The sequence below is a fragment of the Vitis vinifera genome, chromosome 4, assembly GCF_030704535.1.
Source record: "Vitis vinifera cultivar Pinot Noir 40024 chromosome 4, ASM3070453v1".
NCBI classification, from domain to species: domain Eukaryota; kingdom Viridiplantae; phylum Streptophyta; class Magnoliopsida; order Vitales; family Vitaceae; genus Vitis; species Vitis vinifera.
The window spans coordinates 18,217,964-18,244,420 of record NC_081808.1 but is presented as its reverse complement, the minus strand read 5'-3'; the positions used below and the strand labels follow the sequence as shown (position 1 = coordinate 18,244,420).

The 26,457-nt window shown below is 37.4% G+C and overlaps 5 protein-coding genes and 1 long non-coding RNA gene across 8 annotated transcripts; 5 read left to right on the top strand and 1 right to left on the bottom strand.

Annotated features, from left to right (window-relative positions):
* The first annotated feature begins 2,873 nt into the window (after nucleotides 1–2,873).
* LOC100256532 (auxin-responsive protein SAUR23) lies at nucleotides 2,874–3,485 on the top strand. Its single transcript, XM_002271428.4, has one exon. It carries the CDS (start codon nucleotides 3,017–3,019, stop codon nucleotides 3,326–3,328), a length of 312 nt encoding a protein of 103 aa, XP_002271464.1. The 5' UTR covers nucleotides 2,874–3,016; the 3' UTR covers nucleotides 3,329–3,485.
* A 5,312-nt stretch (nucleotides 3,486–8,797) lies between these two features.
* Nucleotides 8,798–9,543, top strand: LOC100240974 (auxin-responsive protein SAUR23). Its single transcript, XM_010650934.3, has one exon. The coding sequence runs from the start codon at nucleotides 8,972–8,974 to the stop codon at nucleotides 9,281–9,283; it is 312 nt and encodes a 103-aa protein (XP_010649236.1). The 5' UTR covers nucleotides 8,798–8,971; the 3' UTR covers nucleotides 9,284–9,543.
* A 1,728-nt stretch (nucleotides 9,544–11,271) lies between these two features.
* LOC100263233 (auxin-responsive protein SAUR22) lies at nucleotides 11,272–11,899 on the top strand. The gene has a single exon (XM_002271558.4). It carries the CDS (start codon nucleotides 11,384–11,386, stop codon nucleotides 11,678–11,680), a length of 297 nt encoding a protein of 98 aa, XP_002271594.1. The 5' UTR covers nucleotides 11,272–11,383; the 3' UTR covers nucleotides 11,681–11,899.
* Nucleotides 11,900–13,231: 1,332 nt separating this feature from the next.
* On the top strand, nucleotides 13,232–13,543 carry LOC100252964 (auxin-responsive protein SAUR21). The gene has a single exon (XM_019219230.2). The coding sequence runs from the start codon at nucleotides 13,232–13,234 to the stop codon at nucleotides 13,541–13,543; it is 312 nt and encodes a 103-aa protein (XP_019074775.1).
* Nucleotides 13,544–15,098: 1,555 nt separating this feature from the next.
* LOC109122431 (auxin-responsive protein SAUR21-like) lies at nucleotides 15,099–15,410 on the top strand. The gene has a single exon (XM_059736590.1). The coding sequence runs from the start codon at nucleotides 15,099–15,101 to the stop codon at nucleotides 15,408–15,410; it is 312 nt and encodes a 103-aa protein (XP_059592573.1).
* A 3,451-nt stretch (nucleotides 15,411–18,861) lies between these two features.
* LOC132253644 (uncharacterized) lies at nucleotides 18,862–24,819 on the bottom strand. 3 transcript variants are annotated; one of them, XR_009465531.1, is made up of 4 exons: nucleotides 24,004–24,819; nucleotides 22,157–22,416; nucleotides 21,814–21,851; nucleotides 18,862–21,687 (listed from the first exon to the last, which is right to left on the bottom strand). It is a non-coding gene; the product is annotated as an uncharacterized LOC132253644 (long non-coding RNA). The 3 variants fall into 3 exon arrangements; XR_009465530.1 differs by having other exon boundaries at nucleotides 18,862–21,851; XR_009465529.1 differs by lacking the exons at nucleotides 18,862–21,687; nucleotides 21,814–21,851 and having other exon boundaries at nucleotides 22,029–22,416.
* Between the last annotated feature and the right edge of the window lie 1,638 nt (nucleotides 24,820–26,457).

Genomic DNA, 26,457 nt, shown 5'->3' with positions numbered 1-26,457 from the left:
CTAGGATTAGTACTTCATCACATTTGAGATGTGGCCAAGAGTCTATAAGAACCAATTCCCAGAGTCTCCCCCTGCATTTACTGGATTATCTTCGAATATTTAGGGCACTGGATAAATGCCTTATATTCCTACTTTATTTGCAGATGAAATCATTAGGTTCTCTAAGAAAACAAATTGAAGATTTGATCTAGCATCACAAGTCCATTGCTTACAGTTTTGATTAAATAGCTGACATAGGTTAAAGCCATGCACACCCTTTCTCAAGTCTATACTCTGCTGGAGAAGTAGGTCCAAGCTCAGGTCACCTTTCGCACTGTATTTGTTGATATATGAACAACACCACATGGATTATCTTCTTGAGAAGAGCACATGGTAGGCTTTCTAACGTGAGCTTATTATCCGAATTGCTGATCTTGACAGTAGAAAGGGCTGGATACAAACTAATAATATAAATCAAACAGGATTACTGAAATAGTAGACAACAAGACACCAGGAAATGAAAACAAAACAGTCTTTGCACATTGAAAATTACCTCTGGCTTCTGTTAGGAACTATGTATTACGGTCCATGTTGAAGGTTTTGCAGTACCGAATATCCTTTAGATTTAGTGGTAGGTCTGAGCTTGTGATGATACCACCATGAATTTATCTGTACATTAGCAATGTCACATAGTTTGGCTTGGTAGTTTTCAAGTCCATGGTCATATCAGCTTAAGGTGAAGTGGTTTGGACAATTATTTCAAGCAGGTTGGGAAATGCACCGTAGGTGGAGAGATTGCTCTGTCTCATAGGGAGTCCATGTGACTGTTGAAGAGCTAGGTCCCTGGCCCAATTGTCAACTTGCTGAGCACAGTTTCCAATCACCACACACTATCTCAAAATTTTCTGAAGACATGGCAGTATTATTTCTATAAATTCATAAGGCTGACTGCATTAGCTTCCAGCTCCAAGTTTCCCCCCTCATGCTCCTCTAGTGTTAATGTTCTTGGTTCTTATTCCATCCTAAAGCACTTGAGATTACCTTGTGTCTCTGCTTCAGCTGATAGTCATGGGTATTCTCTTGTCCTCAATGGCTCTTCATCCCAAGCAAGTTCTTAAACTCCAGTCTCTTACCAGAAGCTCACCAATTCAATCAGCAAAAACAGGGATGTTCCAAAGAGGCTCTTTGCAGTTTAAATTGGTGACATCCAGAAAAGGAAATGATCCATTTTCAGTGTCCTACTTGAATCATTCCTTGTTCCAAGAGTTCCTAAGTTGCGTTAAGGAGGAATTTGGCTTCAATTGCCCAATGGATGGCCTGATAATCCCATGCAAGGAAGATGCTTTCAATGATCTCACTTCTCAACTACATGCATTCTGAGAGTAGGGATACCAAAGAGTTAACAAAATAGTTGCTTCCCTCTACGTTTTCTATCTTCAAATTTGAACTCATGTAAATTCTTTCATTCATATACATAACTTGCAGTGTGATTAAACTCATCTTCAATTGAAACATAAATATATTCCTTTCTATCATTTCTTTCAAATTGCAGAATAAGAGTTGTACTCTTCATTATGCTGTGCATGATCACCCTCAGAGTTGTAATTTGTGAGCTCTTTGACTGTGATGAACAAAGGGATGGGAGAAGGAAATTAACAGATAGAGGAAAGTAATATCTTGCATCCTGCAAATTATGATCCTAGGAAAAAGTTCTCATCTCTGATGCTTCACCATGGTCGTTTAACAAGGAAAAATGTTGACAACATCTTCTGCAATTTTAGAAGCTATAGTCTCCTGTGTCGTTCACAACTCTTTGATCAAGCATGAAGATCCTGAACAGTTCTATAATGTTGTTCTTCAATCATAATGTTCAGATAACCATAGGTGAGGATTTTACCCTTAATGGCTATTATTAGGATGGATAAACCAAAAGTCTTTACCTCAAAAGTGTCATGGCAAATGTCTTTTAGTTCACAAAGCACAACATTCAGCAGCTGAAAGTGAAAGCATTGGATGACATCAGTCAGATTCCAACATATGAGAATGCAAAAAAGAGTTCCTCAGTACTGAAAATCAATCCTCACAGGATATGGTTTAGCTAATGATCACCAATGCTCTGCACTGAACTATCTGGCTCTGATATTAGGAAACTGCTAAGAATCATGAGAGGACCTCTGCCTGTCGACAATTCAGAAGCTAGTGATTACATTCCCCAACTTGGAGCTTGGCAGCAGACAGCTTCTGCTGCTTGAGTTTGAGTCAAAACAATATGACCAACTTAGAAAACCATCCTTCTCAATGAATTGGGTAATGGGTACTTTGTCAAGTGTGCAATACAAGCAGTAATCTAAATCTTCTAGTTTGGCTGGTAGGATTTAGAAACATAGGCTGGAAATCAGTATCCTTTTATAGGCCTCAATGCAGTCTTAGTTGAGATAGTGACACCAGATCTACATATGGTTTGAAGAAACAGTATGATCACATCATTCTACATCCTATCTATTGTGATCATTTGAATAAATGAAGAAAACTTAATGTTCTATGAGACTTGAGACAGCTTTTTGAACTGTGTCTAAAATGGTATGACCTTCTCATTTGCATATCACTACTAACACCATCACATGAATCTGTTTCTCTTCCCTTTCTAGCACATGGTAGTTGCCTGTCTGCAATTACTTGTTTCCAGAGCATCCCTTGGCTACTATGTCAATAATGAATTGAAAGGAAAATGTGGGGCTGATGCACCATAGGCTGGGGGAGGGTGAGAGACACACAGAGGGCAAGACCATGTGATACCCCATGGGGTAGGCTATTCGTACACCCAAACGCAATTTCTTCTGTCTATGGTCACCACACACTCTATTAGAAAGCATTGGGAAATACCGAATTCCTTATCTATAAATACAAAGACTGCCAGATCACCTCAACTCAAAAGTTTTCCCCACTTCCAGTTGAAGTATTCCAAGCTTCAACCCTTGACATCAAGCTCATTAGATCCATTCAAGATCATTGTCCTAGGTTCATTTCAGAGAAGGCCATGGGTTTCCGTTTGCCCTCAATTATTCAAGCTAAGAAGATCCTCAAACTGCAATCTCTTCTTACCAGAAGTCAGCTATCTATATCAGCAACAACAGCAGAGGTGCCAAAAGGCCACTTTGCAGTTTATGTTGGAGAAGCTCAAAAGAAGCGATTTGTGCTTCCAATATCTTACCTGAACAATCCTTCATTCCAGAAATTGTTGAGTTGTGCTGAGGAAGAATTCGGCTTCAATCATCCAATGGGTGGTGTCACAATCCCATGCAAGGAAGATGCTTTCATTCATCTCACTTCTCAGCTACATTCAATATGAGTGATGGAAGAGTTGAGAGTTAGGGAAATAGCCAGCCCTTCAGCTCCACCTTCGCCAATTTTGACTCATGTAAATCATTTCATTGATGTGCATAAATTGAAAGAGGGATAATAAATTTATTATCTATTGAGAGATCAATATACTTTATTTTCTCCCATCTCTAATTCCAGAAACTTGAATACTTGTACTTGCTCATCTGAGCATTATGTATATACTAAGATTCACCAAGATCTGTATCAGAACTTATCTTGAACTTTCTAAACCATTGGATGAGAAACAATTCTTTAACAGATACAAATATAATGCCTTGCATCCAGCGAATCTTGATATTAAAGCATTATCATCAAATGTACTGGCTATTTACTGTTAGTATGAACATATAAGGTAAATTGATTTAGGTAGGTTTTACAACTTCTATGGTTGTAACTGGATCAACTCATGCCTCAGGTTTGAACAAAGAAACAACACATGAGTCTAACTTCTATCTTGTCATCTTATCACTTGATCTAAATCTCTCCTCTAGTGAAGATCTCAGTTCTTGTTCTATATATTAAACCTTTTACCTCTGCTTCAGCTGATAGTCATAAGTATTGGCTTGCCCTCATGGCTCTTCATGCCAAGCAAATTCTCAAACGCCAATCTCTTGTTACTAGAAATCCACCAGGTCAATCAGCAACAACAGCAGATGTCCTAAAGGGGCACTGTCCCAGATGAAACAATTTGTTGTTCCAATATCCTACTTGAATCATCTCTTATTCCAAGACTCTTTAAGTTGGGTTGTGAGGAAGAAGCTTTCATTGATCTCCCTTCTTGACTACGTGCATCATGAAAGAAGGAAGAAAAGAGTTAGAGAAATATTTGGCCCCCTCAAAAATTTTTTATCTCCAATTTTGACTCATGAAAATCTTTTTGTTGATCTACAAATGATGTTTATTTCAACCCGTATCATCATGTCTTCTACCTACTGTAATCATTTTTAGAAATGCTGAAAATTATGAACTATGATGAGTTGAGACAACTTTATAGCTGTGTCTTAGAATCTTATGACTTTACATTGCATTATCAGTACTGACACCATCACATGAGTTTGTCTTTCCCATTTTTTTCTAGCCCAAAAGCTAGTCGCCTGTCTGCAATTACTCATAGCCATGGCCGTTCTGGCTACTATAGGGATAATGAAGTGGAACATGTGGGGTAGAAGCACCGTACTGAACATGTGATTCTTGATGAGGGAGGCCCTTCAAGTACCTTGCTACCATTTCCTCCAACCATGGAAGCATCAGAAAAAAGGCATTTCTTTCTCTATAAATACATAGACAACTGAATCACCCTTCATGTCCAGTTCAAGTGTTCCAAGGTTCAATTCTTGTTCTACATAAAACTCATTGGATCTATTCAAGATCCTTTTCCTAGCTTCATTCCATTGAAGGCCATGGGTATTCATCTCCCCTCAATTGTTCAGGCCAAGCAGATTCTCAAAGTAGATCCTCTTCTTACTAGAAGTCAATTGTCTATATCAACAAAAGCATCAGAGGTGCCGAAAGGCCACTTTGTAGTTTATGTCGGAGAAGCTCAAAGGAAGCGATTTGTAGTTCCAATATCTTACCGGAACAATCCTTCATTCCTGAAATGATTGAGTCATGCTGAGGAAGAATTTGGCTTCAAGCATCCAATGGGTGGTGTCACAATCCTCTGCAATGAAGGTGCTTTCATAGATATCACTTCTTGATTACATTCATCATAAGAGGAAGAAGAGTAGAGAGTTAGACCTCAATCCCACTATCTCCAATTTTGAACCTTGTAAATGATTTCATTGATGTACATAATTGGCAGAGCTATAAGATCAATATACTTTCCTTTCTCCTACTTCTTTCCAATTGCATAGATTTGAGTACTTGTGGCTTCCAGCATGATAGTATATGTCCATTGATAATCACCCAGATCAATAATAATTCAGGATGGTAGTTAAGAACTTTTAATTCAATTTTTCTACTGGATGCATAATCAGAAAAAAATGATTGGAATACATATATTACATCTCTCCAAACTCAATAATAAGCACTGTTATCTCATTTGGTTATCAGCATGTAACTCTGGCAATTACATTTAACTTCTGTGTGATCTTTCTTCAATTGGAAGATCAATACACCTTTATTTGTCCAACTCACTTGAATGGCATAAAGTTGAATAGTTGTAGTGTTTGCTATCAATATACATTCTCTTCCCTTCAATCTACAGAGCGATGAGACATGAGAACTAACTGATAGGATCATAAAATCTTACATCCTAGAAATCTAAATATTAAAGCTTTGTCACCTATCACAGATTTTGATTTACCTACTACATTGCTATCTTCAGTATTTTCGCACTTGTATGCCTTGATCATTGAAAAAGCGTCTTATATCTGGTGTTTCAGACATTCCTTAACTGGCGTTGATTTTGAACTCTAGGTCAGTTCATAGCATTTACTGTTTGAACGCTTGGCTGCATGTGATTTCCAAATTTCCAAGTGCTGAAAGCTTTATTTTTTTAAAGTCCTTAAGCTGATAAATACTTAAACTGCAAGCTAGAGTTTTGAAATTATAACATTTTCGCTTTCAAGAGCAGCTTAGAATCACACATTGCAATATACTTTAACCAACATAATGTTTCTTCACACTAGATTGGCTACTACATTATGTGTGCAAGGTGTCTGCATTTTCGGGTTTGGTTAGTATCTTGTTAGAACATTATGCTGGGAGTTAGTATCCTTGTGTAGGCCTAGTGCAACTTCTATCTTATACTTGAATAGGGACACACGACCTACTCATGTCTCTCACCAGTTTGTTGAAAAACAGTGTCGTTAGATCAGTCTATCTTCTATCTAAAGCTTTTATGGCTGTCTGTTAATCTTATCACCTTCTCATGGATTTATTTCTTTTTCGTTTTCCAGCACAAGGGAGAGGTCTGTTTTCAACTATTTGTAGAAATAGGGCCATAAGATTTTACATGGATAACAACTTTGAAGGCACATGTGGGGCTGATACACCCAATTAGGCTGGCGGTGGAAGTGAAAGATACAGAGAGATAGGGAAAGGGAGGCAAAACCATGTGACCCTTGATGAGGAAGGGCCTTCATTTCCCCAACTACCATTTCCTCCAATCACGAAAGCTTGGAAAATAAGGGATTCTTTCTGTATAAATACAACAACTGAACCAACCCTCACATCCAGTTCAAGTGTTCCAAGTTTCCATTCTTGTTCTACATTAAGCTCATTAGATTCATTCAAGATCATTTCCCTAATTTCATTCCAAAGAAGGAGATGGGTTTGTATGCCTTCAATTCTTCATGCCAAGCAGATCCTCAAACTGCAATCTCTTCTTACCAGAAGTCAGCTATCTGTATCATCAACAACAGCTGAAGTGCCAAAAGGCCACTTTGCAGTTTATGTTGGAGAAACTGAAAAGAAGCGGTTTGTGGTTCCAATATCTTACTTGAATAATCCTTCATTCCAGAAATTGTTGAGCCATGCTGAGGAAGAATTCGGCTTCAATCATCCAATGGGTGGAGTCACAATCCCATGCAAGGAAGAATCTTTCATTGATCTAACTTCTCATCTAAATTCATCCTGAGAGAAGAAGTGGCAAAGTGTTGAGAAAATAGTTGGCACATCAAGTCTGCTGTCTCTAATTTTGACCCATGTAAATGATTTCATAGATGTACATAAATTGGCAGAGGGATACAAAATTCATATTTCATTGAGATTATTCTCCTACCTTTTTCAAATTGCAAAAACTTGAGTGTTTATACCGTTCAATATGCCAATTATGTATACACTGAAATTCACCAACATTTGTCCGGGAACTGTATCTTGAATTTCTTAACTGCAATCTGCCTGTGGATGAGATGCAAACATAAAATCTTGCATGCTGAAAATCTTTATACTCTTGTAGTGTTAAACCTCCTAGTCCTCGCTCTATACCACACCACTTGAGATTGTCTTTGACCCCTGTGTCTTCCAAGAAAATGTCAATCAGCAACAACAGCAGGTGTTCCAAAAGGGTACTTTTCCCATATCCTACCTGAATCATGCCTTATTCCAAGACTTGTTAAGGGATAAAAATACTGAATAGTTCTATAGCCAAAAATCAATTTTGATCTTCAATTTTGATAAGGTGTCATGACTATAAGTGGGACTTTTCCTCTAGTTACTAGGTTGATGGTTGTTCTGATAATGGATAAATCAACAGTCTATACCATGCTAATGTACATACATGGGCAGAGTGATTAAAATCGTCTTCAATTGAAAGATCAATAGACCTTATTGTTTCTTATCTCTTTCATAGTGAAGAAACGAGTTGTACTATTCAGTATGATGATTTTATCTACACTGATATTCACCCCTATCACTGATTGGCCTTTCAGAATTGTAGTATGAACTTTTTGGACAATGTAAGAAAGGATGAAAAACGAGTATTCACAGATAGGAACATGACACCTTGTATCCTGCAAATCATGATATTAAAGCCCCGTCTTCAATTTAGGAGCTTGTATTCAGGCATGTTACAAATACTTCCATGTTCCAAGGGAATGATCTTTGGAAGAAACTCTTGTTTCTGTTGCTTTACCATGGTCCTTGGTAAGGGGAAACTTTGACAGCGAATATTTTCTGCACTTTTAGACACTATGGTCTTAGGTCAAGCATAAAGATCCTCAATATTTCTATGCTCATAGTCAGTTCTTCTTCACTGATGCCCTCCACTCATCGTGCTTATTGAAATAGCTGGTTCTGATGTATCAATGCTCTCTGATATTATGATAGCCTGAATGAATGATAAAAATCAGCCAACAACATGTCTACCGGTAGCATTTTCTGTTCAGATTACCAGCACTTGTGCCCGCTGCCTTAAACCTAGTTTTTAAGTCCTCAAGCTGACAAGAACAATATGATCCTCTCTGCCAAAACAATTAGAACATTGTGACTTATGTTCCCTAATGTGTGATGTCTGGAAGAGGATTCCTCGGCTGGTTAAGTTTGAACATTAGGCTGGGAATGATTCTCGGTTTATAGGCCTGGTAGAATCTCATGTAAGAGACAATAAACCTACTCAGTTGTATGAAGAAAAAGTCCAGTCATCCTATCTTCTGGCAACTGCAATCATTTGTAGAAATGCATAAACTATTACTTCATGACAAGTCCAGACAGCTTTTATAGCTTTTGTCGAAAATCTTACCTTAAGATTGCATTATCAGTACCCAACACCATCACTTGGATTTGTTTCTCTTCCTTTTCTAGCACAAGGTGGTTGTTTTTCTGCAATTACTCGTATATAGAGAAGCTACCCTATTGATAAGAAGTCAATAGGAACATGTGGGGCTGATGCAGCATGGGCTGGGGGTGGATGGGAGACAAACAGAGAGGCAAGATCATGTGGTGGTTCATCAGCTTGGTCCTGTATACACCCAACTGCCATTCCCTCTTTACTATAGTCACCACACACTAGATCTGAAAGCATTGGGAAGTACCAGATTCCTTGTCTATAAATACAAAGACTACCAAATCATCCCTTCAACTCAAAGCTTCCCTCCACATCCAGTTCAAGTATTTGAAGTTTCAATCCTTGTTCTACTTTAAGCTCATTAGATCTATTTCAAAGAAGGCCATGGGTTTCCGTTTGCCCTCTATGGTTCATGCCAGGCAAATCCTCAAACTGCAATCTCTTCTTACTAGAAGTCAATCATCTATATTAGCGACAACAGCAGAAGTGCCAAAAGGCCACTTTGCAGTTTATGTTGGAGAAGCTGAAAAGAAGAGATTTGTGGTTCCAATATCTTACTTGAACAATCCTTCATTCCAGAAATTATTGAGCCATGCTGAGGAAGAATTCGGCTTCAATCATCCAATGGGTGGTGTCACAATCCCCTGCAATGAAGATGCTTTCATTGATCTCACTTCTCGGCTACATTCATTATGAGAGAAGGAAGAGTAAAGAGTTAGGAAATAGTCGGCACCTTAAGTCCATTTTCTCCAATTTTGACTCATTTATATCATTCCTTTGATGTACATAAATTGACAGAGGGATAAGAAATTTATATTTCATTGTGAGATCAATATACTTCTTTTCGACTATCTCTTTCAAATTGCAAGTCCCCAAGATCTGTCTCAAGCTGTATCTTTGATCCTTTACTGAGTTGTATGTAGGGACGAGAAATAATACTGTTAATCTCTTTCAAATTGCAAGTCCCCAAGATCTGTCTCAAGCTGTATCTTGATCCTTTACTGAGTTGTACCTAGGGACGAGAAATAATACTGTTAAGGAGATGCATACAGAGTGTCTTGAATCCTGCAATCCTGATATTTAAGCATTGTCATCAGATTTACCAATTAGCATTGAGGCAGTCAGACCCTTTGTGAGCTCATATATATAAGTGGATAAGATGGTAAAGAGTCAGCAGATATCCAAGAAATTAAAAAAATACAAAAATAGCTGTTGAATACCATGATCCTGTTACATAATTCCAATGTTTGATCCATAATGCAACTGCTCAAAGGTTTAATTGTATCGACTTGTCTTCGTTCTAATTATCTAATTATCGATCTCACTCCACCATTGCAGCCTCTTAAGAATCAATATATTGTGTTAAGGCTTGAAGTGTGGACTGTAACTTGCATTCCAACAATCTACTGTTAGGACCCATTATGGGCTAAATTGATTTAGGTGGGTTTTACACATCTGAGGGTCAGAATTGATATCCTTCCATAGGCCTAAAACAATCTTATATTGAGATAATGGTACAAGATCAAGTCTTGGATCAGGTCTACTTGAAGAAACACTTCAACAATATAGGTTCCTTAAGAGTAAGTTCCTTAGAGAATCTTCTTATTGTACTATTGTTGTAGACAGAAACTCCCATTATTGTCCTTGGGAAGCAACAACACAGATTCATACAACTCTGGGATCAAGCATAATGATCCTAAATAACCATAAGTGAGGGTTTTACCACCAGTTTCTTGGTAAGGATGTAAGCTATAAGTAATATGTCATCTAGGCTTTTAAATGCAATATTAAACAGCAGGCCTTTAGAGTGGAAAATTTGACGAAATATAGCAGGTATTAAGAGAAATCTGAAGTTCAGAAAATCGATCCTCATGCAAGATGATTGAGGCAATGTTTACTGATGCCCTCCACTCAAAGTGACTATTGAACTATCTGGCTGTGGTATATGAATGATGAAAACCACAATATACTAAGCCAATTCATGGGATTTAAGTTCTCAGGCTGATACCTCTGCACATTGAAAGCATATAAAGTACAAGCTAGAGTTACAAAATCGTAGAACATTGACATCTGGGAACAGTAGAGAATTATAAGAGGACCTTGTGATATACCCATTTCCTAAAACGAAGCTTGAAAAAACTGTTCAAACCAAAAATACAATCTACTTCCCTAAAGACTGTTCAACTTTGGCTAAGTGTTTTTTTTTTTTTTAAATATAGGCTGGAAAATTGTAAGTTTTTTTAGGCCTAATGCAATCTTAAATTGAAATAGTTACAGAAAATCTACTAATGTTCAAGCAACACTCATATCATCACATCTTCTACCTACTGTAATCATTTTTAGAAATGCAGAAAATTATGAATTCTATGATGAGTTGAAACAACTTTATAGCCATGTCTTAGAATCTTATGATTTTACATTGCATTATCAGTACCAACATCATCACATGATTTTGTCTTTCCCATTTTTTCTAGCCTAAATGCTAGTCGCTTGTCTACAATTACTCACAGCCATGCCAGCCCTGGCTACTATAGCGATAATGAGGTGGAACATGTGGGGCAGAAGCACCATACTGACCATGTGATTCTTGATGAGGGAGGCCCTTCAAGTACCCTACTACCATTTCTCCCAACCATGAAATCATCAGAAGATAAGCAGCTCATTCTCTATAAATACATAGACAACTGAGTCCTCCTACATGTCCATTTCAAGTGTTCCAAGTTTCAATTCCTGTTCTACATAAAACTCATTTGATCCATTTAAGATCCTTTTCCTAGCTTCGTTCCATAGAAGGCCATGGGTATTCGTTTCCCCTCAATTGTTCAGGCCAAACAGATTCTCAAATTGCATTCTCCTTTTACTAGAAGTCAATCATCTATCTCAACAGAAGCATCAGAGGTGCCAAAAGGCCATTTTGCAGTTTATGTTGGAGAAGGCCAAAGGAAGCGATTTGTGGTTCCATTATCTTACCTGAACAATCCTTCATTCCAGAAATTATTGAGTCATGCAGAGGAAGAATTTGGCTTCAATCATCCAATGGGTGGTGTCACAATCCCCTGCAATGAAGATGCTTTCATAGATATCACTTCTTGATTACATTCATCATGAGAGGAGAAGAGTAGAGAGTTAGACCTCAAGCCCACTATCTCCAATTTTGACCCTTGTAAATGAATTTCATTGATGTACATAAATGGCAGAGCTATAAGATCAATATACTTTCTTTTCTCCTACTTCTTTCCAGTTGCATAGACTAGAGTACTTGTGGCTTCCAGCATGATAGTATAAGCCCATTGATACTCACCCAGATCAATAATTCAGGATGGTAGTTAAGAACTTTTAGTTCAATTTTTCTACCAGATGCAGAATCAGAAAAAGATTATTGGAATACGTATATTACATCTCTCCAAACTCGATAATAAGCACTGTCATAGTGTCATCTCATTTGATTATCAGCATGTAACTCTGGCAATTACATTTAACTTCTGTATGATCTTTCTTCAATTAGAAGATCAACATACCTTCATTTGTCCAACTCACTCGAATTGTAGAAAGTTGAGTAGTTTTAGTGTTTGCTATCAATATACAATCTCTTCCCTTCAATATACTGAGGGATGAGACATGAGAATTAACTGATATGATGATATTATCAAAGCCTAGTCACCTATCATAGATCTTGATTTACCTACTACATTGCTATCTTCAGTATTTTCACGCTTGTATGCCTTGAACCTTGAAGAAGCGTCTTATATTTGGTGTTTCAAACCTTCCTTGACTCACGTTGATTTAGAACTCTAGGTTGGTTCGTAGCATTTACTGTTTGAACGCTTGGCTGCATGTGATTTCCAAATTTCCAAGTGCTCAAAGCCTATTTTTTGAGTCCTTGATCTGATAAATACTTAAACTGTAAGCTAGAGTTTTGAAATTATCACATTTTCACTTTCAAGAACTGCTTAGAATCACAACATTACAATGCATTTTAACTAACATGATGTTTCTTCACACTTGATTGGCTACGGCATTATGTGTGCCAGGTGTCTGCATTTTTGGGTTTGGTTAGTATCTTGTTAGAACATTATGCTGGGAGTTAGCATCCTTGTGTAGTCCTAGTGCAACTTCAATCTTATACTTAGATAGTGACACAAGACCTACTCATGTCTCTCACCGGTTTGTTGAAAAACAGTGTCATTCTATCAGTCTGTCTGCTATCTAAAGCTTTTATGGCCCTCTGTAAATCTTATCACCTTCTCATGGATTTATTTCTTTTCGTTTTCCAGCACAAGGGAGAGGTCTGTTTCCAACTATTTGTAGCCATAGGGACATAAGATTTTACATGGATAACAACTTTGAAGGCACATGTGGGGCTGATACACCTAATTAGGCTGGTGGTGGAAGAGAAAGATACAAAGAGATAGGGAAAGGGAGGCAAAACCATGTGACCCCTTGATGAGGAAGGCCCTTCAATTGCCCAACTATCATTTCCTCCAACCACGAAAGCTTGGAAAATAAGGGATTCTTTCTGTATAAATACATAGATAACTGAATCAACCCTCACATCCAGTTCAAGTGTTCCAAGTTTCCATTCTTGTTCTACAAAAGCTTGTTAGATTCATTTAAGATTATTTTCCTAATTTCATTCCAAAGAAGATGGGTTTCCGTATGCCCTCAATTCTTCATGCCAAGCAGATCCTCAAACTGCAATCTCTTCTTACCAGAAGTCAGCTATCTATATCAGCAACAACAGCAGTGGTGCCAAAAGGCCACTTTGCAGTTTATGTTGGAGAAGCTGAAAAGAAGCGGTTTGTGGTTCCGATATCTTACTTGAACAATCCTTCATTCCAGAAATTTTTGAGTCATTCTGAGGAAGAATTCGGCTTCAATCATCCAATGGGTGGAGTCACAATCCCATGCAAGGAAGAATCTTTCATCGATCTAACTTCTCGGCTAAGTTCCTCCTGAGAGAAGGCACAAAGTGTTAGGAAAATAGTTGGCACATCAAGTTTACTGTCTCTAATTTTGACCCATGTAAATGATTTTATAGATGTACATAAATTGGCAGACGGATATGAAATTCAGATTTCATTGAGATTCTTGTCTTCTACCTTTTTTAAATTGCAGAAACTTGAGTTGCTATACTGTTCAATATGCCAATGATGCATCCGTCTGGAAACTGTATCTTGAACTTCTTAACTGCAATCTACCTGTGGATGAGATAGAGACATAAAATCTTCCATCCTGAAAATCTTTATACTCCTATGGTGTTAATCCTCTTGGTCCTCAGTCTACACCGCACCATTTACGATTGTCTTTGACCTCTGCCTCATTTGATAGTCATGGTATTCCAAAAAGGGTACTTTTCCCATATCCTACTTGAATCATGCCTTATTCCAATACTTGTTAAGAGACAAAGATAATAGTTCTATAGGAAAAAATCAATTTTGATCTTCAGTCTTGATAATGAGGCATGACTATAAGTGGGATTTTTGCTCTATTTTCCAGGTCAATGGTTCTTCTGATGATGGATAAATCAACAGTCTTTACCTAAGAGTGTCAGGTGGGATGCCCATATCATGAAGGGCAGTATACCTTCTCAAATTACAAAATTCCTTGGTTGAAATGAACATCTTAAGCATCACTAGTTAGGTACCTACACATTCTTTACCAGAAATATGCTTTAATAGATGTTTCAATAGTGTAGAAGAAATGTTTTTGTTACACATAATCAATCACTGTCTAAATTCAAAAATGCCTAGGGCTTCATTTTTAGGTCCCCAAGCTGATATTTGTGCCAAACATTCATGATGTTTTGCAAAACAAAGCTTCTGCTGGTAGGATCTGAGTCAAAATGATGTACATCGACATAGACACACATTCTTTAACACTAAATTGGCTATCTTTCTACTAGAGAACTAAATTTTGGATAGTACTTTTTTAAAACATTAGTCAGGGACTAGTATTCTTGTTTAGGCCCAAAGGTGAATGCTTATTGAGATAGTGACACAAGATCTCTTCCCCATTGGAATGAACCCTCAGATCATCAATTTTCTTGTCTCTGAAAATTATGATCTTAAATCTTATGATGAGTAGATACAGCTTTTATGGCCCTGTGTAAAATCTTATGACCTTGAAATTGCTTTTGTGAGTACTGACATCTCACATGGATTTGTTCCTTGTCTCTTCTCAGAGCAAGAAATAGGGCCCTAGGCTTTTATATCACTACAACTTTGAAGGCACATGTGGGGCTGATGCACCTTAGGTGGGTTGCAAAAGAAAGAGAGACAGAGAGAGGGAGGCAAAACCATGTGATCCTTGATGAAAGGGGTCCTCCAAGCATCCACCATTTCCTCCAATCATGAAATCATTGTGAAATAAGCAATTCTTTCTCTATAAATACATAGAGAACTAAATCTATCTTCATATCCAGTTCAAGTGTTCCAAGCTTCAGTTCTTGTTCTACATTAAGCTCATCAGATCCATTCAAGATCATTGCCTACTTTCATCTCAAAGTAAGACCATGGGTTTTCGTTTTCCCTCAATCATTCAAGCCAAACAGATTCTCAAGCTGCACTCTCTTCTTTCTAGAGGCCAATCATCTATATCAGCAACAGCAGCGGAGGTGCCAAAAGGCCACTTTGCAGTTTATGTTGGAGAAGCTGAAAAAAAGCGATTTGTGGTCCCAATATCTTATTTGAACAATCCTTCATTCCAGAAATTGTTGAGTCATGCTGAGGAAGAATTTGGATTCAATCATCCAATGGGTGGTGTCACAATCCCATGCAAGGAAGATGCTTTCATCAATCTCACTTCTCGATTCAATTCATCATGAGAAGAGGAATAGCAAAGGGTTCTATCCCTTTCAGCCTATTATTCAAATTTTGACCCATGTAAATTTTTTGTTCATGTACATAAATTGGCAGAGTGATAAAGAATTTTCCTTCAATCAGAAGATCAATATACCTTCTCTTCTCCCATATCTTTCCAAATTATAGGACATTGACTCTTTTCCCTGTCTCTTTTAGTTTGAACTTTTTTTTTACTGCCATACTTGAAATGAGGAATGAGAGTTAACAGATAGGGGAATGTTAGACTTTCTGTCCTGAAAATCTTAGACTTCACCAGCTAATATTCAGGAAGCCACCTTTAAATTCATGTCTTCAATTTACAGCAATCATTTGTAGGAATGTGGAAACTATGGTTGTATTCCATGATTGGTTGAGATTGAAATCTTCTATTTCCTCTGTTTCTCTGGCTTTTGTAGCTCAAGGTAGCTGTTCATTTTCAAAGTGACTATTGCACATCTGGTTCTGGTATATGAATGATGAAAACTACAATATACTAAGCCAATTCATGGGATTTAAGTTCTCAACTGATACTCTGTGCAGATTGAAAGCATATATACTACAAGCTAGAGTTACAAAGTTATGAACGCTGACATTTGGGAACTGCAGGATCTTGTGATACACATTACCTAAAATGAAGCTTGGAAAAAGACTGTTCAAACCAAAAATACAATCTACTTCTCTAAAGGTTGCTCAACTTTAGCTAGTGAGTGCATGTGTGTGTTTCTTTTGAAATGCAGGCAGGAAATTGGTATGTTTTTGTAGGCCTAATGCAATCTTATATTGAAATAATTACAGAAGGTCTACTAATGGTTTCTGTTGGAAAACCGAAACTGATATGGAAAAAAATAACTTCGTAAAACTATAAATTATTTATTAGTTGTCAATCTTTGTATTTTTAGGAAAGTAATTGTTAGGAGTTATTCTTTCCTTTTAATAAGTGATTTAGTTTCCTAATTTGAAGGATTTGTATATGATGTAAACTCTATAAAAGAATAATCTCAATGAAATAAAATTATTCCCGTGAAACCCTATTCTTCAACTTGGTATCAGAGTTTGCAATTTGCTTGCCGAAATCCTCCTTCTTCCTCTCTTTCAATCCCTATTCTCTGAAACCATGTCGGATATTTCAAACGAGTCCACTACTGTTCCTCAACCTTCTCTGAACAATCCCATCATCATTGATTCTTCAAAAATCAATCCTACCTTAGAATCTCACTCTGTCCAAATCACCACGATTTGCTTGAATGGTGACAACTTTCTGATATGGTCTCAATCAGTTCGGATGTACATCAGAGGACATGGAAAGATGGGCTACCTGACAGGTGAAAAGAAGGCTCCTGTAGTGGATGATCCGAACTATGCTATATGGGATGTTGAGAATTCCATGGTGATGACATGACTTGTGAATTCTATGGAAGAAAACATTAGCTCTAATTACATGTGCTATCCAACACCACAAGAGCTTTGGGAGAATGTAAATCATATGTATTCTGATTTAGGGAATCAATCACAGATCTTTGAATTAACCCTCAAACTTGGTGAGATACGACAAGGGGAGGACAACGTCACAAAGTACTTCAACTCCTTGAAGCGGATCTGGCAAGACCTTGACCTCTTCAAGACCTATGAGTGGAAATCTACCGAGGATGGACTTCATCATAAGAAGACCATGGAAGACAATCAGATCTTCAAGTTCTTAGCTGGCCTTAATGTTGATTTTGATGAGGTAAGGGGGAGAATCATTGGAAGACAACCCTTGCCTTCAATTGGTGAAGTTTTTTCAGAAGTTAGAAGAGAAGAGAGTCGGAGGAATGTGATGCTGGGCAAGAAGGGACCTGGAGTTGCTATTGAAGGTTTAACCTTGGTTACCACGGGTGGAGGCTATAATAAAGTTGTTGCGTTTCAGCGCAAATCAGATGAAAGACCACGGGTTTGGTGTGATTTTTGCAACAAACCTCGCTATACTCGTGAGAACTGTTGGAAAATCCATGGGAAACCTGCAAATTGGAAAGGAAAAACAGGTGACAAACCAGGCCGAGCCATTATTCCTACTACTAATGAGGCTGAGACCAGCCTCTTCACCATTGAGCAAATGAGCGTTTTCTTGCACTGTTGAAATCCAACTTGACATCCGGTACTTCTAGTGTTTCTTTGGCACACACAGGTAATGAATTATATGCTCTATCTTGTCGTTTTAAATCTACTCCATGGATAATCGATTCTGGAGCATTCGACCACATGACCAATTCCTCAAACATGTTTGAATCCTATTCACCGTGTCCTGGAAATAAAAAGGTTTGGATAGCTGATGGTAATTTCTCACCTATTGCAGGAAAAGGTCTAATAAAAATCTCTGAGGGAATAGATCTTAAATCTGTTCTTCATGTTCCTAAACTTACTTGTAATCTCTTGTCTGTTAGCAAATTATCTAGAGATTCTAATTGTTGTGCTATCTTCTATGAATCCCATTGTATTTTTCAGGACAAGAGCTCGGGGAAGACGATTGGAAGTGCTAGGATGATCAATGGTCTCTATTATTTCAAGAATAATTTACCTAGTAATAAAATTGCTCAAGGACTAAGTAGTATTAGTTCTCTTTCTGTTTGTGATCAAATAATGGTTTGGCATTGCAAATTAGACCATCCTAGTTTCTCTTATTTAAAACATTTATTTCTAGTGTTATTTCAAAAGGTTGATCCTTTATCATTTCAATGTGAAAGTTGTTTATTAGCAAAGAGCCAACGAAAAACTTACATTCCAAAACCCTACTATGCATCAAAACCATTTTATCTTTTTCACAGTGATGTTTGGGGACCTTCAAAAGTAACCACAATTTTAGGAAAAAAAATGGTTTGTGACCTTTATAGACGACCATACACGTCTTTGTTGGGTATATTTAATAAGGGAAAAATCTGAAGTCGAAAAGATTTTTAAAGAATTTTACAGAATGATTGAACACCAATTTCAAACAAAAATCAGTATTTTGAGATTTGATAATGGGATTGAGTACTTTAATAAATTTTTGGAAACCTTTTCAAACGAGAAAGGAATTTTACATCAATCCTCGTGTTCTGATACCCCTAAACAGAATGGAATAGCTGAACATAAAAATAAACACTTGTTAGAAGTAGCACGGGCTATGATGTTTTACATGAATATTTCAAAATACTTATGGGGGGATGCCATACTAACTGCTTCATATCTAATCAACAGGATGCCTACAAAAATTTTGCAATATACCACTCCTTTGGAGTGCTTGAAAAAGGTATTTCCAGAATCTCGAATTAATTCTGAATTACCCTTGAAAATATTTGGTTGCACTGCATATGTACACATTCCAAAAAGGTCAAGATCTAAGTTAGACCCAAGAGCAGAAAAATGTGTTTTTGTAGGATATACTCTTAATAAAAAGGGTTACAAATGTTTTAATCCCCTTACAAAACGTTTTTACACAACTATGGATGTTTCCTTTATGGAAAATGTTCCATATTTTACCAAAAATTTACTTCAGGGGGAGAAATTAGTGGAACCAAATTTTTGGGAAATTGTTGAACCTTTGCCTAGTGTAATTCTTGATATCTCTCTTGAAAAAGAAAATAAGGAAACTAAACCTACTGAATCCGAATCTGAAATTGGTCTGTCAGAAGAAGAAATACTACGAATGAAAAAAAATAGAAACAATCTTGAGCCTATGGTTTATTCAAGGAAAAAAGTCCCTAGAAGAAGTAAAGACCAGCCGATCATCCCAGCACATGGTCAACCGAAAGCCCTGGGCAATGGCTCTCTAAATGTCTCAGGTAACCCTCCTTCTATTCCTACTCAAATACATGTTTCTTCTTCTTCTGTTGCTGATATAAGTTTACCATCACACTTTGGTCCAATTCCAGAAATATCTGCACCCGAACCTGGTTTAGGATTAGCCCCAATTGTTCCTGCACAAGACCTTGACCTTGATCTCCCTATTGCTCTTAGAAAGGGAACCCGAGCCTGCACTAAACATCCCATTGCCAAATATATCTCCTATAGTAACCTTTCTGACAACTATAAATCATTCACTACAAATATTTCAAAACTGGTGGTACCTAGAAATATTCAAGAAGCACTAGATGAACCGAGCTGGAAATTGGCAGTGTTTGAGGAAATGAATGCCTTAAAAAAGAATGGCACTTGGGAGGTTGTAGATTTACCAAGGGAAAAAAAAGTTGTAGGGTGCAAATGGGTGTTTACAATAAAGAGTAAAGCAGATGGAAGTGTTGAAAGATACAAAGCCAGACTTGTGGCAAAGGGTTTTACTCAAACCTATGGGATAGACTACCAAAAGACTTTCGTCCCCATAGCTAAAATAAACTCAATTAGAGTTTTGTTGTCCCTTGCAGTAAATTCCAATTGGCCCTTACACTAATTGGATGTTAAAAATGCATTTCTTAATGGAGACCTAGAGGAGGAAGTGTTCATGAGTCCTCCACCAGGTTTTGAAGAAAGTTTTGGAGTTGGGAAAGTGTGCAAATTGAAGAAGTCCTTATACGGACTTAAGCAGTCGCCTAGAGCTTGGTTTGAGCACTTTGGCAAAGTAATAAAGCATTATGGATATACTCAAAGTCAAGCTGATCACATGATGTTCTGCAAACATTCAAATGAAGGTAAAGTAGCCATCTTAATTGTGTATGTTGACGATATTGTGTTAACTGGGGATGATTGCAATGAACTAGAGAAGCTGAAAGGGAAACTTGCTGAGGAATTTGAGATTAAGGACCTGGGGGCATTAAAATACTTTCTTGGGATGGAGTTTGCTAGGTCCAAAGAAGGTATCTTTGTAAATCAACGGAAGTATGTTCTTGATCTTCTTGATGAGACATGTATGTTAGGATGTAAGCTTGCTGAAACACCTATAGCTGAATGTAAAACTGCAACCTACAAAAGCCAAGAATGTGAAGGACCGGGATTGTTATCAAAGACTTGTTGGGAGATTGATTTACCTATCCCATACACGCCCTGACATAGCATTCTTAGTGAGTATGGTTAGTCAGTTTATGCATGCGCCTGGACTAGAGCATTTTAAAGCTGTTTACAGTATTCTAAGGTATCTAAAGAGGACACCAGGTAGAGGTCTTCTATTCAAGTCACGAGGACACCTACAAATTGAAACCTACAACGATGCAGACTGGGTTGGAAGCATAGTGGATCGAAGGTCAACCTCTGGGTACTGTTCATTTGTAGGTGGCAACTTGGTTACGTGGCGAAGTAAAAAACAGAATGTGGTTGCTAGAAGTAGTGCTGAGGCTGAGTTTAGAGTTGTAGCTCATGGTATTTATGAGATTATGTGGATAAGAAGATTACTGTAAGAGTTAAAGATGATAGGTTCATCTCCTATGAAGTTGTATTGTGACAACAAGGCAGCAATTTCAGTAGCTCACAATCCGGTTCTCCATGACCGCACCAAATATGTGGAAGTGGACAAGCATTTCATTAAAGAGAAGATAGACAACGGATTGGTCTGTATGACCTATATCCCTACTAAGGAACAAGTGGCTGATGTCTTCACCAAAGGACTACACTAGAGGCAATTCGATTTTCTAGTTGGCAAGCTGGCTATGGAAGATATCTTTAAGCCAGCTTGAGGGGGAGTGTTGGAAAACCGAAACTGATATGGAAAGAAATAACTTTGTAAAGCTGTAAATTATTTATTAGTTGTCAATCTTTGTATTTTTAGGAAAGTAATTATTAGGAGTTATTCTTTCCTTTTAATCAATGATTTAGTTTCCTAATTTGAAGGATTTGTATATGTTGTAAACTCTATAAAAGAATAATCTCAATGAAAGAATATTATTCCCATGAAACCCTATTCTTCAACTATCTTACTTGAACCAGCCTTCATTCAGATCCTTGCTTAGCCAGGCTGAGGAAGAATTTGGGTTCAATCATCCAATGGTTGCTCTCACTAGTCCATGTGAGGAACATGCTTTCCTTGATGTTGCTTCTCGACTAAAGGCATCATGAGAGAGTGAAGAACAAAGAGCAAGCAAAATAGCCAGCTGTTTAGGTTCACTAAGTCCAATTCGGACCTATGTATATTGTATCATTGATGTACATAAAATGACAGAATGATAAGTAACTTATCTTCCATTCTCAGATCAATATCCTTTGCTTTCTTCTATCTCTTCGAAGTTGCAGAAATTTAAAGGACTAGTCATAATTTTCATTATGATAATCATGCATCCACTGGAATTCACCCATATCAATTAGCGTCTGAACTTTGATCAGCTACAAAAAACATAGAGGTGAAAACTGGGAATTTACTGATAAGAACATAAAATCTTACATCTCTCAGATCATGATATTGAAAGTCAGTCACCAAATAAAATTACTAGCCAGTACTAAGGCAGTCACCTTTGATTTTCTTGTTCCTTTCCAGAATCATAAGCACCCTGCACAATAAGTCAATTACGAGCAAACCCACATGGAAGACTAAATATAATCTTGGTTAAGACTAAATATAATCTCAGTTAAGTCTAGCTCGTATTTTGTGTACAATAAAAATCTTAAAACTCAAACTAGAGTACCAAAATTAAGAGTTTTCGGAAAGACTAAATCCGGAGCACCTCTTTATGTCAAACAAGAAGAAAATTGCATTAACATTCCCTGACACAATATCCGGCTAAAGAAAGCCTCAGCTGGTTAGGCTTCAACTGAAATTACATGAAGATGACTTCAGAAAAAATGTATACTTCACCTAAATGTGGAATGCAGGTAAGTCTCCATATTTGCCTTCACCTAGCTTTCTTCATGAGCCGCGATCTCTGGCATAATGACCCTTGTTGCCATGGCTGAAGCACTCTTTGTGGTCTGGCTTAGCCTCATTAATTTATTGCTGCTTGTCTCTATCTCTTCCTGAGCACCCCTGTTTTCCAGCTCCTTCCTTCCTTTCCATTTGCCTTTTGCTTCCTTTCTTGTTCTTGTAGCAATTGACTCTATTCAAACTTGACTTGTAATCTTTAGAACATTAAGGGTGGGAATTAGTAATGTTATATAGGAATAGTAATCAATCAGACAGATATATATCCTATCTACTGTAAAACTTTAATAGAAGCAGAAAAATAAAATGTTACAAATAATGTTCAATGATGAGTTGAGACAAGCTTTTATTGCATTGCATCTGTTAGTACCAACACCATCAGATGACTTTGTTTCTCTTGCATTTCAAGCACAAGTTATCTATTTTCAATTGCATGAAGAAATAGCAACCATGAACTTCTACAAGGACAATAAACATGTGATTCCATTGACCATAGGCTAAAGGTGGAAGAGACAGAGGGAGAAAGAGAGCAGCAAGTCCATGTGACCCCTTCTGAAGTACGTTCTTCCATGGACCCAACTGCCATCTGTGGGACTGATGCACCTTAGGTGGTGGGGGCTGACAGAGAGAGAGGCTAGGCTTGGATTATGGATAATGAGTTGTGGGCTAGATGAGAGAAAAAGAGGGAAGCAAGGCCATGTGATCCTAGACAACATTGACCCACACAACAACCACTTATGCTGATCAGAAATAAACAATTCCTTCTCTATAAATACATTGACAACTGAATCCCTTTCAACCCAAAGTTTTCTTATGCTTTCAGTCTCTTCAAGTTCTAAAACTTGCACTTCTGGTTTTATATCAAGCTAAACTTGCACTTCCTGTTTTTCTCTAGGTCCATTTCATAGAAGATCATGGGTATCCGTTTGCCTTCTGTGGTTCAAGCCAAGCAGATTCTCAAACTACAGTCACTTCTTTCTAGAAATCGTGCAGAGGTCCCTAAAGGCCATTTTGCAGTTTATGTTGGGGAAATCGAGAAGAAGCGATATGTGGTTCCAATATCTTACTTGAACCACCCTTCATTCAGATCCTTGCTTTGTCAGGCTGAGGAAGAATTTGGTTTCAATCATCCCATGGGTGGTCTCACCATTCCATGTGAGGAACATGCTTTTCTTGATCTCACTTCTCAACTACAGGCATCATGAGAGAGTGAATAACAAAGCAAAATATCTGGCCATTTAGGTTCACCACAATTTTGACCTATGTATATTGTATCATTGATGTACATAAACCGGCAGAATGATAAGAAACTGATCTTCCATTCACAGATCAATATCCTTTCTTTTCTTCTCTCTTCCAAGTAGCAGAAATTTCAAGGACTGGTCATAGTTTTCATTATGATAATGATCCATCCATTGGAATTCACCCAGATCAACTAGTGTCTGAACTTTGATCAGCCAGAAAGTACTTAGAGGTGAAAGTTGGGAATTTACTGGTAGGAACATAAAATCTTACATCTCTCAAATCTTGATATTGAAGGTTAGTGACCAAGTAAAATTACTAGCTAGTGTTAAGGCAATCACCTTTGATTTTCTTGTTAATTCCTTCTCAGAATCATAAACACCTTGTGCAATAAGTCAATTACAAGCAAATCCACATGAAAGACTCGACAAAATCTCAGTTAAGTCTAGGAAACAATCAGTTGACATAAACTATAACTAGATATAGTCATTCATTCAATCCATCAAACACAAATTCATGTTCTGAAAAAGTTAAGAAAAAACCTGGATTACTGTGAATCTGATGGCAACCTCACATTCCATATGGGTGACTCCATCTATTGGTCAAGAAAAACCTGGAATAAATCAACAATTTATAATTACAACCTTTCAAGATCTTCAACATGGATCTACCCACAATTCCTCATAGTTAATAAGCCATGTATTAATACTCCTAAGAATAATAATATGCCCCTTTCCGACTGTTGTCAATCCATCTTCTATCATCTACATACTGTAACCACTTGCGATGAATTGTAACAGGCATTTATTTCTCCCTTCAAATCCTCTCATTCTTGTAATTGAGTAGCTAGTCCAAGTTGCTGTCAACTTCACATTACTTATCAGTATCAACATCATCACATGAATGTGTTTCTGGACTTATTCAAGCATACGCTAGCTGTCTGTTTAAAGCTGATAGTATCAATAACAGCCCAGGAATTCCATATGAATAACAACTTTAAAGGCAGAAGTGGGGCCGATCCATATAGAGAGGGTGGACGGAAGGGAGAGAGGAAAGCAAGGCCATGTGTTCCTGGACAAGGTGGGCTCTTCTTCCACCCAACCTCAACTAATGCTGACAACACTCATCAGACATTCCATCTGAAAGTATTCAAAACATAAGCAATTCCTTCTCTGTAAATACATAGAAAACTGAATCCCCTTTCAACTCCAAGCTTCCTTCCGCATTCAAATTGATCTTTCATGTAACAAAGCTTGTTAGATTCACTTGAGATCATTTCCTAGTTCCATTTCAAATAACAACATGGGTATCCGTTTTCTCTCCATGGTTCAGGCCAAGCAGATTCTAAAACTACTGTCCCTTCTTTCCAGAAACCGGACAGAGGTCCCAAAAGGCCATTTTGCAGTTTACGTTGGAGAGTTTCTGAAGAAACGTTATGTGGTTCCAATTCCTTACTTGAACCACCCCTCATTCAGATCCTTGCTATGTCAGGCTGAGGAAGAATTTGGCTTCACTCATCCAATGGGTCGTCTCACAATTCCATGCAATGAAGATGCTTTCATTGATCTCACTTCTCAACTAAATGAATCATGAGAGAAGGAAGAGCAAATGGTTAGCAAATTAGCTGGCCTCCTATGTTTACTTTCTCCAATTTTGATCCATGTAGATTATATGGTGATGTAGATAAACTGACAGAACAATAAAAAAATAATCTTCCATCAATAAATTTTCTCCTATCTTTTCCAAATTGCAGAAACTCAAGTAGTTATATTGTTTGAATACTGCAATTCAACCAGATCTCTCTTACACCATTCTAGTTTGAACCTGTTAACTACAACGTGCCAAAGGATGATAGAATAAACAGATAGGCACAGCTTGAAAATCTAGATAATAGGACTTCCTCCAACTTTAGATGAAAGTATTCAGGCATGTCATGAAACCATTTCACAAAAGAACTTGATCACTTTCTGAGTTTAACTGGAAAGAAAGATAAGATTATAGGTCTGCCTTGTCCGCTGCTGTTATGAGTATTTCATGCCTGTATGGAGCCTATCATAAAATAACAAAACCAGTCCTTAGATCCTTGAGATAAATTCTAAACTTTGATGCTTCATCATGGCCCCCGATAAGAAAAGGAAATTGACAGAAAAATATTTTCTGCACTTCAAGACATTATGGACCCAAGGGTCGTCTACAACTCTCAGATCAAGCATAATAATCCTGAATCCATTTACACTCGTCCAAATCAGTTACTCAGAATCAAACTTACAAATTTTAACTACAAAATACCAAGGGATGAAAAATGATAATTTACTAATAGGATCGCAATATCTTTCATCTCTCAAATCCCAAGATTGAATGCCCTGCTTCCAAATTTAGTTACCTGCTAGTATTCAGACTTTCACCTTTGGGCTTTCTCAACTCTCGTTCAGAATCACAAAAATCTTGTATCATTTGTCAATTGTAAGAAAACCCAGATCATGGGAGCCCTGGGCATCTAGTGAGCTAACAATCATGTGGCACTCCAAACATGTGGTGTATATGAACTGGCAGGCTGATAAGAAACTTCTTTTCCATTGACAAATTCAAAGGTCAATATAACTTCTTTTCTACTATATGAGAGTTCAGAAAAATCAGAACATTCATATGTTTCAATATCTATCCTATTCAACTCATCAAGATTAAGCATTAGGAATTCCACAGTGAACTTACTGAAACATTCTAATGATGACAATGAGAATAAAGAGATAAGAACTTAATATCTTTCATCCTCTACATCTTAATAATAAGACATTGTCACATTATTTACCCACTAGAACTCAGTCATTCTTGCTGGTAGTTGGGGACATCACCATTAGGTTTTGGGTCAATCATTATTTCTTGAAAGACTGGACAAGTGAAATGTCTTTAACTCCAGAGTGTCAAGTGGCATGTTCATTCTGAAAACTGCCCTATACCTTGAACACACACAACATTCACAGGTTGATTCTGAAAAA

Excerpts from the sequence above, each read along its gene's own strand:
- LOC100256532 (XM_002271428.4), top strand. The coding sequence starts at position 3,017 with ATGGGTTTCCGTTTGCCCTCAATTATTCAAGCTAAGAAGATCCTCAAA.
- LOC109122431 (XM_059736590.1), top strand. The coding sequence starts at position 15,099 with ATGGGTTTTCGTTTTCCCTCAATCATTCAAGCCAAACAGATTCTCAAG.
- LOC100252964 (XM_019219230.2), top strand. The coding sequence starts at position 13,232 with ATGGGTTTCCGTATGCCCTCAATTCTTCATGCCAAGCAGATCCTCAAA.
- LOC100240974 (XM_010650934.3), top strand. The coding sequence starts at position 8,972 with ATGGGTTTCCGTTTGCCCTCTATGGTTCATGCCAGGCAAATCCTCAAA.
- LOC100263233 (XM_002271558.4), top strand. The coding sequence starts at position 11,384 with ATGGGTATTCGTTTCCCCTCAATTGTTCAGGCCAAACAGATTCTCAAA.